The sequence below is a fragment of the Schistocerca nitens genome, chromosome 3 (genome assembly GCF_023898315.1).
Source record: "Schistocerca nitens isolate TAMUIC-IGC-003100 chromosome 3, iqSchNite1.1, whole genome shotgun sequence".
Taxonomy (NCBI): Eukaryota; Metazoa; Arthropoda; class Insecta; order Orthoptera; family Acrididae; genus Schistocerca; species Schistocerca nitens.
Window position 1 is genome coordinate 600401733 of NC_064616.1, and position 15861 is coordinate 600417593.

Sequence of the window (15861 nt, forward strand, 5' to 3'; positions counted from 1 at the left end):
AGGACTCTACTTGCGGCAACTACCGCCCGTGACGCGCCGTGCCAATGTGCGCCTCCCGCGATCTTTCTGGTGGCTACTACAAAAACTAAATCTATTTCATGATCCCAATACACAAAATAGTTCAGAGTCCAACACGATGATTCACACAATATAAATAACAGTAACTCATACTCTGTCTATGTGCAGTTCTGTATTACAAGTGGAAGTAGTTAAAAGTCCTACTCTGGGGGCACATTAAGACCTCTTGAATCATAAAATCACTTTAGCTCTATGATAGTGGCCATTCACCGCTCAGAATCAAACATGTCCACAACTGAATCACGCTCGTTACCACGGTTAGGTCTGCCTTCTTCCAGCACTCAGTGTGAAATCTCCAGACTCACTCCCTTGAGCACTTCACTTGGAAAATTCAAGTCTCCAATTGACTCCAGCAGTGTTCTGCCAAGTTCCAACTCTTATTGACCTAAGACCATTCCCAACAAAAATGCATCACCCTTAAGCTCTACAGACATGATTTGATTCAAGATGACCACTTTCTCGCACTAAACTAACATATTACAACAATATTTAAATAAAAGAAACGTTATAAACATCAAGTTACACTCAGATCATTTACAAATATAAGTAATAGTTGGTTTATAAATAAATAAACCAATATTCTTCCACAAGCGTGCTCACATTAAATGACTACACGTTACTGTTAAATGTAATTTAAAAAATTATTTATGCCTTCTTGACAAGAGGTGTCTTTTGGCAATTTTTAATGGTGGTGTCCACTAACACATGCCACTGACCAATTTTAAATTAGCACAATTTTTTAATAACACTTTCAACCAACATTTAAATAAAGTTACTGGCAAAATAGTAAATAGTCCTTCAAGTAAACACACAAGCATGACAGAATATGAGGTATTCATGTTGTGCCCATTTGCTGAGTAAATGTGAAGAATGCAATGGTCTGACAAATACGTGCATAATAAAAAAGATATAAAAGATGTAATTAATCAAGAAATAAAAAAGATAGAGATACATAGGTTTCAGAGGTGATAGCTATAGTGCCATGCTATCACCTGAGATAACAGTTTTCTTGAAATCACCTGAAGCAAACAAAAGTTGTTAAGTCACAAATTCACTTTGAAAATGTTTATTCATGACGAGATATTAACTTGTGTAGTGTTAAAGATATTGAGATACTGTTGTGTCATTGGATGTGCCTCATTTTTCTGAGATCGCAAATATATTCAGATTTGCATTAATATTTGATGTAAGGCATTGTCAAATCTCAAAGAGCTGTAGCTTAGCCATCTTTAAGGTTCCAGAATGAGATTTTCACTCTGCAGCGGAGTGTGCACTGATATGAAACTTCCTGGCAGATTAAAACTGTGTACCCGACTGAGACTCGAACTCGGGACCTTTGCCTTTCACGGGCAAGTGCTCTACCATCTGAGCTACCTAAGCACGACTCACGCCTGGTACTCACAGCTTTACTTCTGCCAGTATCTCGTCTCCTACCTTCCAAACTTTACAGAAGCTCTCCTGAGTTCGAGTCTCGGTCGGGCACACAGTTTTAATCTGCCAGGAAGTTTCATCTTTAAGGTTATCTGACACTCTACCATTTCTTGGAGCATCTCCTGCACAAAAACCATGTGAGTAACAGCCATCTAAAATCCCAGATTAGGGCTTTTCCCACATCCGGTCCTTTGCTAATGCACATGGCTCGCCTAGAGCGGCTGTGACGGCCGGTGCGGCCATGTTGTGCTACTGGCCCTGGGTCTGCACAGCTTCGTAAACATATTCACTTTACCTTGTGCCAACTCTAGCTGGCCAACTAGCTCACCTACATACAGATAACATTACACACCTCCATTTAATGTGGTGCATTAGCTGGCTAATTTGGCACATTATGTCGCACCAAATTTGACATACGTAACATAATAAATACACACATAAAATAATAAATGGAACAATAATGTAAGTACATTTGGGATGGTGTATGACACAGCATGTACCTCCTAGGATATGTCATAAAATCTTAACAGCATACACTTACTAAATGTAACATGAATTGTAAAAATTATGGCATATTGATTAAATGTCCAAATAAACACATAAAGTTTGAAGTAACTTTCAGCTCAGCTCTCTCTCTCTTTAGTTTTTAGCACTTTTGCGCTCACCTGACAGCACCTTTGCTTTGACCACTACATCATAGAACTTCACTTTCACAGACACAGCACATGATCAGCGTTCCGGTGTCAAAGTTTATATGGTTCACAGTCCAGCTGCCTCTGTTAAAATTCATGATACCCTTAGCCAAGCACTCTGCCAAAACATGCATCACTCTGCAATCACTGTCAGCGCTGAAGGACGATAACTGTCAAAATACGACTGTGGTGTTAATTACCAACAATCATACGACTTCCCGAATCCCAATAGAGCAGGCACTAAACACCCTCCCCAGTGAAATCGATACATCCACAAACAGGACAGCAAGCAAAAACACTGATTAATAGGCATAGGCAAAACACTTGATTCAGCTCAGCATTTCAAACACTCTATCCATGTTCTCACTAGAAAATACGTCTTTCGTGCGCCATAAATCAACAAATGTTTTATCATTTCTTTGCAATTTATTGACTTTCAACTCGGCAGATAACTGCAGTCTAGATTCATCAATATACTATTTGCAGAAGAAAACTCTTTTCTCTTTCATTATTCTCTAAAACATATTACAAAGTTGTCCCCAAACTTTTACATACAATTCTATTTAGAACCCTTCCAAAATAACACACATCACAGATTTAACCCACGTAATATACCCTCACAAACTTAACTCATACATTGCACATAACTGCAGTTGTACTACCACAAGCAAAATTTTAACAAGGTCTTAAGACCCCCTGAGCCAAATTTTGTGCAAACAATAATTACAAGTAAATCATACACATTACACGAGAAACCCAGGCAAAATACCAGAAGTACATATTTAAATAACGCCTTGAAATTTCTCTCCAGTTCTTATGTACAATACAATTTATTCTCCTCTTTCGCAAATGATGAAACTTATTTACATTCTGCCAACCTCTGCACAGCAAAATTTGTGTGACCAATGTTTACTCCTTCCTTGTACTAAATTGTGCTTTCATACTTTATCATCTTAAATTTTCCAAATTACTCCTTTCACAAAACAGAAATATCCCTCCAAATTTTTATAATTAAACATGAAAATACACTTATTTACACACTTCACCATGTTGTTCTTCTACAAGGTGCAAACCTGCCACTGCTGCTGCTTATATTAATCCCGTCAGTGAGAGTATCTTTTGAATCTCACTTTTTTTTTGCCTTTTTCTCATCTGCTCGAATTCAAGTCTTTCCTCATCCACCAATGGACTCTTACATTCACATACAAAATTTATGACTACCACTGGCACATCACTTTTAGATTCAAGAAATGCATACTTTCTTTCTCCATCAATATCCTTCATTTCTCTTACACGCTGCATGTCTTTGATTTCAGCCCTCTTTGAACACTGCTCCCCAAAAAGATCATTTTCAACAACTCTTCCTTTTTCTTCCATATTCATGGTACACATAATAATTTCAGAGCAACTCTCAATCATATTATAAATTCCTAGATTCTTTTGATCTACCTCCAACTCATCTGTAGGTTTTAAATCACCCTCAAAATCCTTTGTCTTGTCTTCCTCGTAGGCATAAAATACACTGTTCCCTTCTTCTGAATTAACACTATCAGTAGCTGGAATATTCTTATAATTAACCACACAACTTAAAACTTTGTCTCTCTTAAACAAATCCTCACTTATTTCTGCTGATATACTATAAACTTTATCACAATTGACTCCATTAAGGGGGGTAGGATGTCAAACGGGCCGACTTGGAGCAGGAGAGGCACCACAGGACATTTTATTTTATACTGTCTATACTTTTACAAATAAATTCATAAAACTTTGTCAGCATGACCAGAAAGGATTCAGGATTTACACTCATAGCAGTGGAAGTGCAAAAACATAACAAAATAATTTTTTTTTAGATATGAAATTTCATCATTTTTTCACTTACTGTTGGCTGCATTTGTTGCTATAGGTACATTTTTCTTCACAAGCAAGAGAGATTCTTTGATGAATTTTGCACATCATACAAACCATACTTACAGGTGTATGAAACTCTAGAATTTTCCAAATCTATTAAAAACCGTGGTAAAAATTGAGATGATTTACTACAAAAATGGATTTTTTTTCTAAACATAAAGTTTAAAACGTAACAGCTCATTCATTTTTCCATAAATTAAATAGATTCTAGAGTTTCAGCCACCTGTAAGTATGGTTTGTATGCTGTGCAAAGTTCATTGAACAGTCTCTCTTACTTATGAAGAAAAGTGTACCTATATCTACAAACGCAGCCAATAGTAAGTGAAAACATGATGAAATTTCACATGTAAAAACAATTATTTTGCTATGTTTTTGAACTTCCGCTGCTACGAGCGTGAATCCTGAATCCTTCCTGGTTATGCTGACAAAGTTTTATGAATCTACTTGTAAAAGTATAGACAGTTGAAATTAAAATGTCCTGTGGTGCCTCTCCTGCTCCAAGTCGGCCCGTTTGATGTCCTACCCCCCTTAACATCTATCGGAAATCACCAGCACTAACTCCGTCAACCTCCACCAGTACACTATAATTGCCCCAACTGCATCATCCCACATTAGAATTCATAGTACATTCAAACTGTGCCAAACTTGGATCTATCTTTGTCTACAAACATTTTCTCTACTCTCAGACTGCTACGACACTTTGTAATCTGATCTACCATCCAACACTTTACTTTCACATTCATCCTTCCACATCCACTCATAATTCAAGCTTTCATCAAGAGCCATTGGTTCACATCTATCAATAACAATAAATCTTCCTCCAAGATACCTAGATCAGTGGCTTCAACTTTCGCAACTTCAGTGCCTGAAACATCATCTTTACCTTCCTTTAATAATAAATCACCCACAGCCATGGATACATAACAAAATTCACCTCCAGCTGATGAGACTACAGCTTCACCACTTTCAAAGATATCCTCACATATATCCATCAATGCAAACCTGTCTATATACGTTTTCACTTATTTTACTATAATTGTTGCTACTGACGAGTGTCTCATCAGAATTCGTCACAGATTCCATCTCCATCAAATTCAAATCCACCTCTGCCTCTCTTTTGTTCACAGAATCTTTCAACAAACATACATTCATTCCATCATTCACTTTCCTTTGACCAAATAAATTCTCCAGCCCCATAAAATCATTATTAACTCTTTCTACACATTGTATATTTCTTGCGCCATTTCTATGGTTGCGCCACTTAAAATTATTCCCCACTTTATTCTTTCTTCGCTCCACCTTGTACCACTTCTAAGCGGCCAACATTTGTGGCTGCTTTGCTGAATTTACGACACCCACAGAATTTTTAAAATAGCTTGTCTTTTTCATTGCCAGTTAGTTTTGTCACCTCTGAACCTGAGATGGGCAATCTCTAGTTTCCCAACCTCACGTTCTGGCGTTGCATTTGGTGAAGCTCCTGCTCCTCAAATCTTCGTTCCCGATTTTGATTTTCATTATGAAAGTTGCTGTTACCATATCCCCTCTGAAAATTACTATTACAGTGATAGCTATTTTGGTGATTATCGTAATTCCCATTCAGGCATCCATCTTCCTGACTATTTTCCCCATTACGTGGCTTGAATTTCAATCCTTGTTCAAGTTTGTTAATAAAATCTAAAAACTCATCAATGGAATTTGTTGGGCTGTGGACAAGATCCCATTTTAAAAAGCTGGGTGGACATCTCTTGAGCATTGTGATTTCAGTCAACACTCCCAGTGGATGATTTTTTATATGTATCAACTTAGTGAGATCATGCACACAAAAATCCCGCATCAATCCACTTCTGTGTTTGAAACTTGGTCCATTTAAATACTCATTCTGAAGTTGCATTTGCTTTAATTCACTCTAGAATTTGTTCAGGAAACAATTCTCAAACACTTCATAGGTAGTAAATGAAGTACTCAATAAATTTCTCCATGACTGTGCACTGCCCTCAAGATGCCCAGTAGCAAACTTAATTTTTGTCTCTTCTCACTAAACTATCTTTACATGCAGCAAGAAAATCAACTGGATGATATATTCCACCATTTGCAAAACACACTGTCGTTCCTGAGTTAACCCAAAGAAAACCTGTCACAGTAGTAGCCTGATCTGCTACTACAGAATTTAGTTCTGCATTCATGCCTTTAAACTGCTGTTCATGTTGCACAGCTTCTTTATTAATCTTTGCTTCTAACTGTCTTCTCTATTTTTCACAACCTCTTTTTCACACTCTGCTACTCTTCCTCAAATGCTTTTTGCCTCAGCACACTATTCTTCACCTTGCCACCCAGCTCATAATGTATGTTTTCCAACTTGTCCCCGAAACCCTTTTCCACTGGATCAGGATCGACTCTGGTGTTAACCAGCCAACCTCCTCAGAAATTTTGTCTACATTTGCCCTTACACCTTCTAATTTTCAATTAGTCATACCTTTTATATCCAATTTAATTTTCTTCACCTAAGATTTTATTGTTTCTGCTACACTTGTCTTTACTGAATCTGTCTCTGTTTCTACTAATCCTATCTCTGTACCCAATACCCCCATTCTTGAGTTTAGATTTGTCAGAATTTCCTTCAACTATGTCATAGAATCATTCAAAATTACATATACCTTCTCTGATTTTGGACTATGTGCCTCACTAATATTGTCTCTATCAACATTACCACGTTCAAACTTTGGACTATCTGGCCCACTCACATTATCTGAACCAAACATGCTGGGTGACTGCTTAATTACTGGAAGCTCCAGTACTGACAGTAACCCTGTGGGTTAAAATATATTAAGGCTATCGGCAGCAGTACCGATCTTATTGGTCATGTTGGCAGCTTGTGCTGTACTTCTGCTGCCAGAAGTGTAGATGCTGCTGATGGCGATGCTGTTGCTGACACTGATGAACTAGAAGTTGGCACCAATGTTCTGTGCTGCCGTGGCCACCACTGCCGCAATGCAGCCAATGAAGTCTTCAGTGCTGCTAGTCACTGCAGACTCGAACTCAGCATGCCTCCTCATAGCATTCATCTACTTTCTTGAAATTCTGTGGCTGATTTCACCACACCCAACTTTTGCTACCGATTCCCACACATGCAACTGGCACAAAATCTTATGCTTGGAGCCCCCTCACAAACTGCCTATCATGCAATACATTTGGGACCTGGATCACACAGTCTTGTAAAGTGTTAGAAATACAGTTGCAATTCTAAAGGGGTTAGATTCAGATCCTGGACAAGAAAACTCCAACTGGGATGGTTGCCTAATGGTTATCACTGCATGTAGTTGCTCTACAGAACAGCAGTCCTATCAAGCATACCAGCTGCTTATTTACTTTTTGTTATTCGTACTTTATGTACTTGGACTATGCAAGGCTCTGCTTAAAAAGAGTAGCTCAATATAGACATAGGGTCAAGCCGTGCACATTTGCTTTCATGCCCTGCAGCTAACTGGCTGCAAATAATATCCTGTAGCTGTGAAGCTGAATTCAAGTAGTCTACGCATTGGCTAGAATTGGAAGTTAATAAAATACACATAAATACAAAATAAAAGTTAAATGAATAACTGAATAACAAGGCTTCTATTCTAATGTCTGTAACTGATGTAGATGACATAATTATGTTGAATAATGTTTATTCAAGAAAGGACATCTCAAATAAACTGGAAGTGGTCCTACTATATTTAGTTGCAATACACAGAAAATAACCTTATCAAATACAATAAAGTTACAGTGAGAGCATTAAGAGAATGATAGCAAAACCCCTAAACTAAATACCCATCAAAGATTAGTGAAAACCAAATCCATCTCGTGATCAAAATACACGTTAAGATTCAACAGTTCAAAATTCAATTCAATGATTCACTAATTAAGACATACAATACAGACAATACTCTGTCTATGTGCAGTTCTTTATTGCAAGCTGAAGAAATTAAAAGTCCTACTTTGGTGCACATTCAGACCTCTTGAATTATAAAGTCCTTTAAGGTGTATGATAGTGGCCATTCACTGCCCAGAATCAAACATGTCCATGATCAAATCACACTCATTACCATAGGCATATCTGCCTTCTTCCAGCATTTGACAAAGTCTCCAGAATCATTCCCTTGAGGGCTTCACCCGGAAAATCCAAGTCTCGACTTGACAGTGTTCTGCCAATGCCCAGCTCTCATTGGGTGAAGGCCATTACCAACAAAAATACATCCTCCTTAAGCTCTACAAACATGATTTGATTCAAGATGACCACTTTTCCACACTAAACTAATATATGACAAAACTATTTAAATAAAAGAATATGACAAAACTATTTACATAAAAGAAACATTATAAACATTTGGTTACATTCACATCGTTTACAAATATAAGTAATAGTTGGTTTATAAATAAATAAAGGAGTATTCTTGCACAAGTGCACTCACATTAAATGATTACACATTATCATTAAGTATTATTTAAACAATTATTTATGCCTTCTTGACACAGGCATCTTTTCGCACTTTTTAATGGTAGCGTCTGCTAACACATGCCATTGACCACATTTAAATTAGCACAATTTTTTAATAACACTTGCAATCAATATTTCAATAAAGTTACTGGCAAAATAGTAAACAGTTTCCAGAATGAGATTTTCACTCTGCAGTAGTGTGTGCACTGGTATGAAACTTCCTGGCAGATCAAAAGGCAAAGGTCCCTGAGTCTCGGTCCAGCACACAGTTTTAATCTGCCTGGAAGTTTCATAGTAAACAGTTCTTTAAATAAATACAAAAGTATGTCAAAATATGAGGTATTCATGCTGTGTTCATTTGCTGTGTAAATGTGGAGAACATGATATTCTGACAAACATTTGTGTGATGAAAAAGATATAAAAGATACACCTAATCAAAAAATAAAATGGATAGACATACATAGCTTTCAGAGATGATAGCTATAGTGACACACTATCACCTAGGATAACAGTCTGTTGAAATCACCTGAAGCAATTAAAAATTGTTAAGTCAGTTACTGGCAAAATAGTAAACAGTTTCCAGAATGAGATTTTCACTCTGCAGCAGAGTGTGCACACATGTGAAACTTCCTGGAAGATTAAAACTGTGTGGCGAACCAAGACTCAAACTTTGAAAATGTTTATTTATTGTGAGATATTAACTTCTGTAGTTTTAAAGATATTGTGTTGTGTCACTGGACGTGCCTAACTTTTCTGAGATCGCAAATGTATTCAGATTTGCATTAATATTTGATGTGAGTTATTGTCAAATCACAAAGAGCTGTAACTCAGCCATCTTCAAGATTGTCTTACACTACCATTTCTTGGAGCATCTCCTGCACAAAGCCCATGCGAGTAACAGCCATCTAAATTCCCAGCATAGAGATTTCCCCCACATCCAGTCCTTCACTAACGCACATGGCTCACCTGGAGCAGTTGTGGCAGCCTAGCCGGCTGCGTTATGCTATCAGACCTGGGGCTGCACAGCTTCGTAAACAAATTCACCTTACCTTGTACCAATTCTAGGCGGCCAACTAGTTGACCTACATACACATAATATTACAGCAGACAGTAACCAAATTTGCCTTTCATGCACAGCAATACTCAAACCCACCATTGTCCTATAATCACACCTCGAGTGATAATGAACCAATCTGGTTGTATGCACTGGAAAGCACAGAGATACCAGGAGTTAAAGCGATTCCAAAGGCATTAGAGGTGCCACAGCTTTCACTGCAGGTGCCATAATGTCATTGCAGCCTAGGGCAGCAGCCTGAAGGCTGCTGCTCACCGCTAATACATCTTGTAGCAGTTTTTGAAAGGCACTGGTTCACACACCACATGTAAATCATGATCATCTCTTCTGGCACAAGTCATAGAAGCTGAGGCAGCATCCACTATTTCATGTTAGAGCAGGTTCAGATCTCTCTTTAGTAGGTAACTGAAGGGTGTATTTATGTATAAACTGAGAAACTTAAATAGTTTGTGTGTGACGCTTTTGTCAACCGCTCACACAATGTAATAAAGGATAATTTAACATGGGAGCACGACACTGTGCATAAAATATACCTCTCAATAAGACGCTAATGATATGAACAACATCACTTTTTGAAACAGCACTTCTGGACTTATGCAGATACAATTTTGTTTTCTTATGCTCGCATGAAGACGTCACTCTCTACCTGTTGTCCACTAGTTTTAATACAACATGTATACACCATCTACAAAAAAATTACATTTTGTTTTGTTGCACCATTTTTGCAGTTACAGCTTATAAGAATGCTTAGAAACTTGGGGAGTTATTTCTGTGGCAGAGATTTTAATAAAACTGGTCATTTACTACGGTTGTCTGTAGAGATTTAGCCCAATCATTAGAAGCAAAACTGCAGAAATGATAATGGCTTCTTCATAAACTGCCTCTTCATCCCATAAATTACTATGTTTTATGACTGACAAACAAAAATTCAGTTCTGCCTACATGTGCTTCAACGGCAGCAGAAAGAAAGAACATTTATGTGCATGGGTCTTCATTTAAAATGTCATCTGCTCAGTGCCCACTAGAAGTTTCTAACAGGCATTTTAAGTCAACTTGCAAAAAAAAAAATACGCACACAAAACCATTTCTTGAAAATTGGACAAAATACAGCACTTAGTGGGGGTTCATACAAAAATATTCCTCTATCGATGTTCCATTTCTTCCCATACAAAATGGATACACTCAATGCATAAGCCACCTCTTACCTTTAACTTTACTGGCTGCAGCATCAGACGCCGATACATGTACACTGTGCAGTTTCATTTTTTTTTGTTCACGATATTCTTCCGTAAAACCTTTTGAAAGTTCATCAACAATCTGCGTAAGTTCTGTGTTGTACCTGAAACAAATTACAATACAAAAAAAGTATTTTAGCAATGCAAGTGGCTTTTTTCTGAGGCTATCAACTCCCCCCTCCCCCAATGAACCATGGATCTTGCCTTTGGTGGGGAGACTTGTGTCCCTCAGCGATACAAATAGCTGTACCTTAGGTACAACCACAACGGAGGGGTATCTGTTGAGAGGCCAGACAAATGTGTGGTTCCTGAATAGGGGCAGCAGCCTTTTCAGTAGTTGCAGGGGCAACAGTCTGGATGATTGACTGATCCAGCCTTGTAACACTAACCAAAACGGCCTTGCTATGCTGGTACTGCAAACGGCTGAAAGCAAGGGGAAACTACAGCCGTAATTTTTCCCGAGGGCATGCAGCTTTACTGTATGGTTAAATGATGATGGCGTCCCCTTGGGTAAAATATTTCGGAGGTAAAATAGTCCCCCATTCGGATCTCCGGGCGGGGACTACTCAAGAGGACGTCGTTATCAGGAGAAAGAAAACTGGTGTTCTACGGATCGGAGCGTGGAATGTCAGATCCCTTAATCGGGCAGGTAGGTTAGAAAATTTAGAAGGGGAAATGGATAGGTTAAAGTTAGATATAGTGGGAATTAGTGAAGTTCGGTGGCAGGAGGAACAAGACTTTCGGTCAGGTGAATACAGGGTTATAAATACAAAATCAAATAGGGGTAATGCAAGAGTAGGTTTAATAACGAATAAAAAAATAGGAGTGCGGGTAAGCTACTACAAACAGCATAGTAAATGCATTATTGTGGCCAAGATAGACACGAAGCCCACACCTACTACAGTAGTACAAGTTTATATGCCAACTAGCTCTGCAGATGACAAAAAATTGATGAAATGTATGATGAGATAAAAGAAATTATTCAGATAGTGATGGGAGACGAAAATTTAATAGTCATGGGTGACTGGAATTCAATAGTAGGAAAAGGGAGAGAAGGAAATGTAGTAGGTGAATATAGATTGGGGGTTAGAAATGAAAGAGGAAATTGCCTGTTAGAATTTTGCACAGAGCATAACTTAATCATAGCTAACACTTGGTTCAAGAATCACGAAAGAAGGTTGTATACATGGAAGAAGCCTGGAGGTACTGGAAGGTCCCAGATAGATTATATAATGGTAAGACAGAGATTCAGGAACCAGGTTTTAAATTGTAAGACATTTCCAGGGGCAGATGTGGACTCTGACCACAATCTATTGGTTATGAACTGTAGATTAAAACTGAAGAAACTGCAAAAAGGTGGGAATTTAAGGAGATGGGACCTGGATAAACTGAAAGAACCAGAGGTTGTAGAGTGTTTCAGGGAGAGCATTAGGGAACGACTGACAAGAATGGGGGAAAGAAATACAGTAGAAGAAGAATGGGTAGCATTGAGAGATGTAGTAGTGAAGGCCGCAGAGGATCAAGTAGGTAAAAAGACGAGGGCTAGTAGAAATCCTGGGGTAACAGAAGAAATATTGAATTTAATTGATGAAAGGAGAAAATATAAAAATGCAGTAAATGAAGCAGGCAAAAAGGAATACAAACGTCTCAAAAATGAGATTGACAGGAAGTGCAGAATGGCTAAGTAGGGATGGCTAGAGGACAAATGTAAGGATGTAGAGGTGCATATCACTAGGGGTTGAATAGATACTGCCTACAGGAAAATTAAAGAGACCTTTGGAGAAAAGAGAACCACTTGTATGAATATCAAGAGCTCAGATGGAAACCCAGTTCTAATCAAAGAACGGAAAGCAGAAAGGTGGAAGGAGTATATAGAGGGTCTATACAAGGGCAATGTGCTTGAGGACAATATTATGGAAATGGAAGAGAATGTAGATGAAGATGAAATGGGAGATATAATACTGCATGAAGAGTTTGACAGAGCACTGAAAGACCCAAGTTAAAACAAGGCCCTGGGACTAGACAACATTCCATTAGAACTACTGACAGCCTTGGGAGAGCGAGTCCTGACGAAACTCTACCATCTGGTGAGCAAGATGTGTGAGACAGGCGAAATACCCTCAGACTTCAAGAAGAATATAATAATTCCAATCCCAAAGAAAGCGTGTGTTGACAAATGTGAAAATTACCGAACTATCAGTTTATTAAGTCACGGCTGGGAAATACTAACGCGAATTCTTTACAGACGAATGGAAAAACTGGTAGAACCCGACCTCAGGGAATATCAGTTTGGATTCCGCAGAAATATTGGAACACGTGAGGCAATACTGGCCCTACGACTTATCTTAGAAAATAGATAAAGGAAAGGCAAACCTACATTTCTAGCATTTGTAGACTTAGAGAAAGCTTTTGACAATGGTGATTAGAATACTCTCTTTCAAATTCTGAAGGTGGCAGAGGTAAAATACAGGGAGCGAAAGGCTATTTACAATTTGTACAGAAACCAAATGGCAGTTATAAGAGTTGTGGGACATGAAAGGGAAGCAGTGGTTGGGAAGGGAGTGAGACAGGGCTGTAGCCTATCCCCGATGTTATTAAATCTGTATATTGAGCAAGCAGTAAAGGAAACAAAAGAAAAATTCGGAGCAGGTATTAAAATCCATGGAGAAGAAATAAAAACTTTGAGGTTCGTCGATCACATTGTAATTCTGTCAGAGACAGCAAAGGGCTTGGAAGAGCAGTTGAACGGAATGGACAGTGTCTTGAAAGAAGGGTATAAGATGAACATCAACAAAAGCAAAACGAGGATAATGGAATGTAGTCAAATTAAGTTGGGTGATGCTGAGGGAATTAGATTAGGAAATGAGACACTTAAAGCAGTAAAGGAGTTTTGCTATTTGGGGAGCAAAATAACTGATGATGGTCGAAGTAGAGAGGATATAAAATGCTGACTGACAATAGCAAGGAAAGTGTTTCTGAAGAAGAGAAATTTGTTAACATCGAGTATTGATTTAAGTGTCAGGAAGTCGATTCTGAAAGTATTTGTATGAGTTGTAGCCATGTATGGAAGTGAAACATGGATGATAAATAGTTTGGGCAAGAAGAGAATAGAAGCTTTCGAAATGTGGTACTACAGAAGAATGCTGAAGATTAGATGGGTAGATCACATAACTAATGAGGAGGTATTGAAAAGAATTGGGGAGAAGAGGAATTTGTGGCACAATTTAACTGGAAGGGATCGGTTGGTAGGACATGTTCTGAGGCATCAAGGGATCACCAATTTAGTATTGAGAGGGCAGCATGGAGGGTAAAAATCTAAGAAGGAGACCAAGAAATGAATACACTAAACAGATTCAGAAGGATGTATGTTGCAGTAGGTACGGGGAGATGAAGAAGCTTGCACAGGATAGAGTAGCATGGAGAGCTGCATCAAACCAGTCTCCAGACTAAGACCACAACAACAAACAACATCAACTCACTATAATTTGTGTAATGTTTACGATGTTTTTAATAAGATTCTAAGTTAAAGTAAAATAATTGCAGGTCATTCTGATGTAAATATAAAATTATTCGTCATCTAGATAAACCTATGTGGGAATATACATATTTAGCATTGCTATCTTCCTGAATTTATCTCACATAGTATTAACTGATGAACTTTTTAAGTTGCTGTTATAACTTCAAGTTGAACAAATATATTTCAAGGACGATGCAATACATGAAAGTCCCAGATCAAGTAAACAGAGTAAGACGTGTGTCACTTTAACAGTCAAATCATCACTGAGTCCGAGTCTAGTGGCTGCTGGCTGGCTGGCTGGCCGCTTAGCTGGCGCTGCTGCTGCATGGCTGGCAGACAGCGCCGCATGTAGAGGACACGCGTAACTGCCTGGCGGCACTTTGAAAGATCAGCGAGTCACAACACTTTCCCCCCCTTTGAAGTTTTTGCACAGGTCTTGATGGAGGTGGCCTGTAGATTGCTAACATCCATAGGTGGTGTTTGACTGGCCATACAGTCTCGAGGAGGAGGCTTCCCATACGGACGGAAGTGTCCCCAATGATAACGGGTCGAGATGACAGGAGACATGGGGATCGAATCTGCTGGGGCCCCGTGCACCAATCTGCCCGTTGCAGCAAGTCCGGTTGTTATAACAGGAGACATGGGCGATATGTTCGCGTCCATAGTAGAAGGAAGCTGGTAGAGTTGCTCCGACAGATGATGGTCATCTGGTTCCTGCATGGGCACGTCTCCTGTTGGCGTCGGTTCTTGTGCTGGCACCGATATGACGGTGAGAGGACTGCGTTGTGAGTAATGAGAGATTCCAGGATCCCGAGCATCAGGTAGAGCTGGAAGTGGTGTAGCAGCATCCGGAACAGGCGTTGCCAGCACACGAGGCCGAAGCTGGTCTGAATGAGGCACTGCAACACACGTGTCCGTCTGGATTTCATACAGGCGTCGGCCACGGTGTCGTAAGATGCAGCCAGGACTCCATATTGACCGCCAGCCATATCCCCGTACCCATACAAGGTCATCGGCGGTGAACCGGCAAAGCGAAGGCACCCACGGCCGTGAGGTGAAAGGCCACAGAAGATGAAGTAACGTGCAGGGCTGTCGGCCATGTAAGAGCTCAGCCGGGCTGTGGTCGCCCATAGAGGTGAAACGGTAAGAAGCCAGAAAATGGAGAAGCGCATCATCAGCAGCACAAGAAGTCAGGAGTTTCCTCATCTGCGCCTTAAATGTGCGGACCAGTTGTTGAGCCTCACTGGTTAACTGTGGATGGAACGGAGGGGCCTTGACATGCATGACGCCGTGACGGGCACAAAAATCCGCAAAATTGGAAGAGGCAAATTGCGGACCATTATCAGTAACAAGAGTAGAGGGAAGGCCTCCCAAAGAGAAAATGCGAGCTAGAGCATTGGTGGTTGCCGCGGTGGTAGGCGACGTGCAACGGACAATGAAAGGAAAGTTAG

General features: G+C 39.4%; 1 protein-coding gene across 2 annotated transcripts in view; it reads right to left on the reverse strand.

The window, feature by feature from the left end:
• LOC126248522 (uncharacterized) overlaps positions 1–15861 on the reverse strand; it is a 162815-nt gene that overhangs the window by 103156 nt on the left and 43798 nt on the right. For both annotated transcript variants that reach the window (XM_049949575.1, XM_049949576.1), the window contains one exon: positions 10864–10997. In XM_049949575.1, the coding sequence (XP_049805532.1) occupies positions 10864–10997 (134 nt within the window). The remainder of the gene's footprint in view (positions 1–10863; positions 10998–15861) is intronic.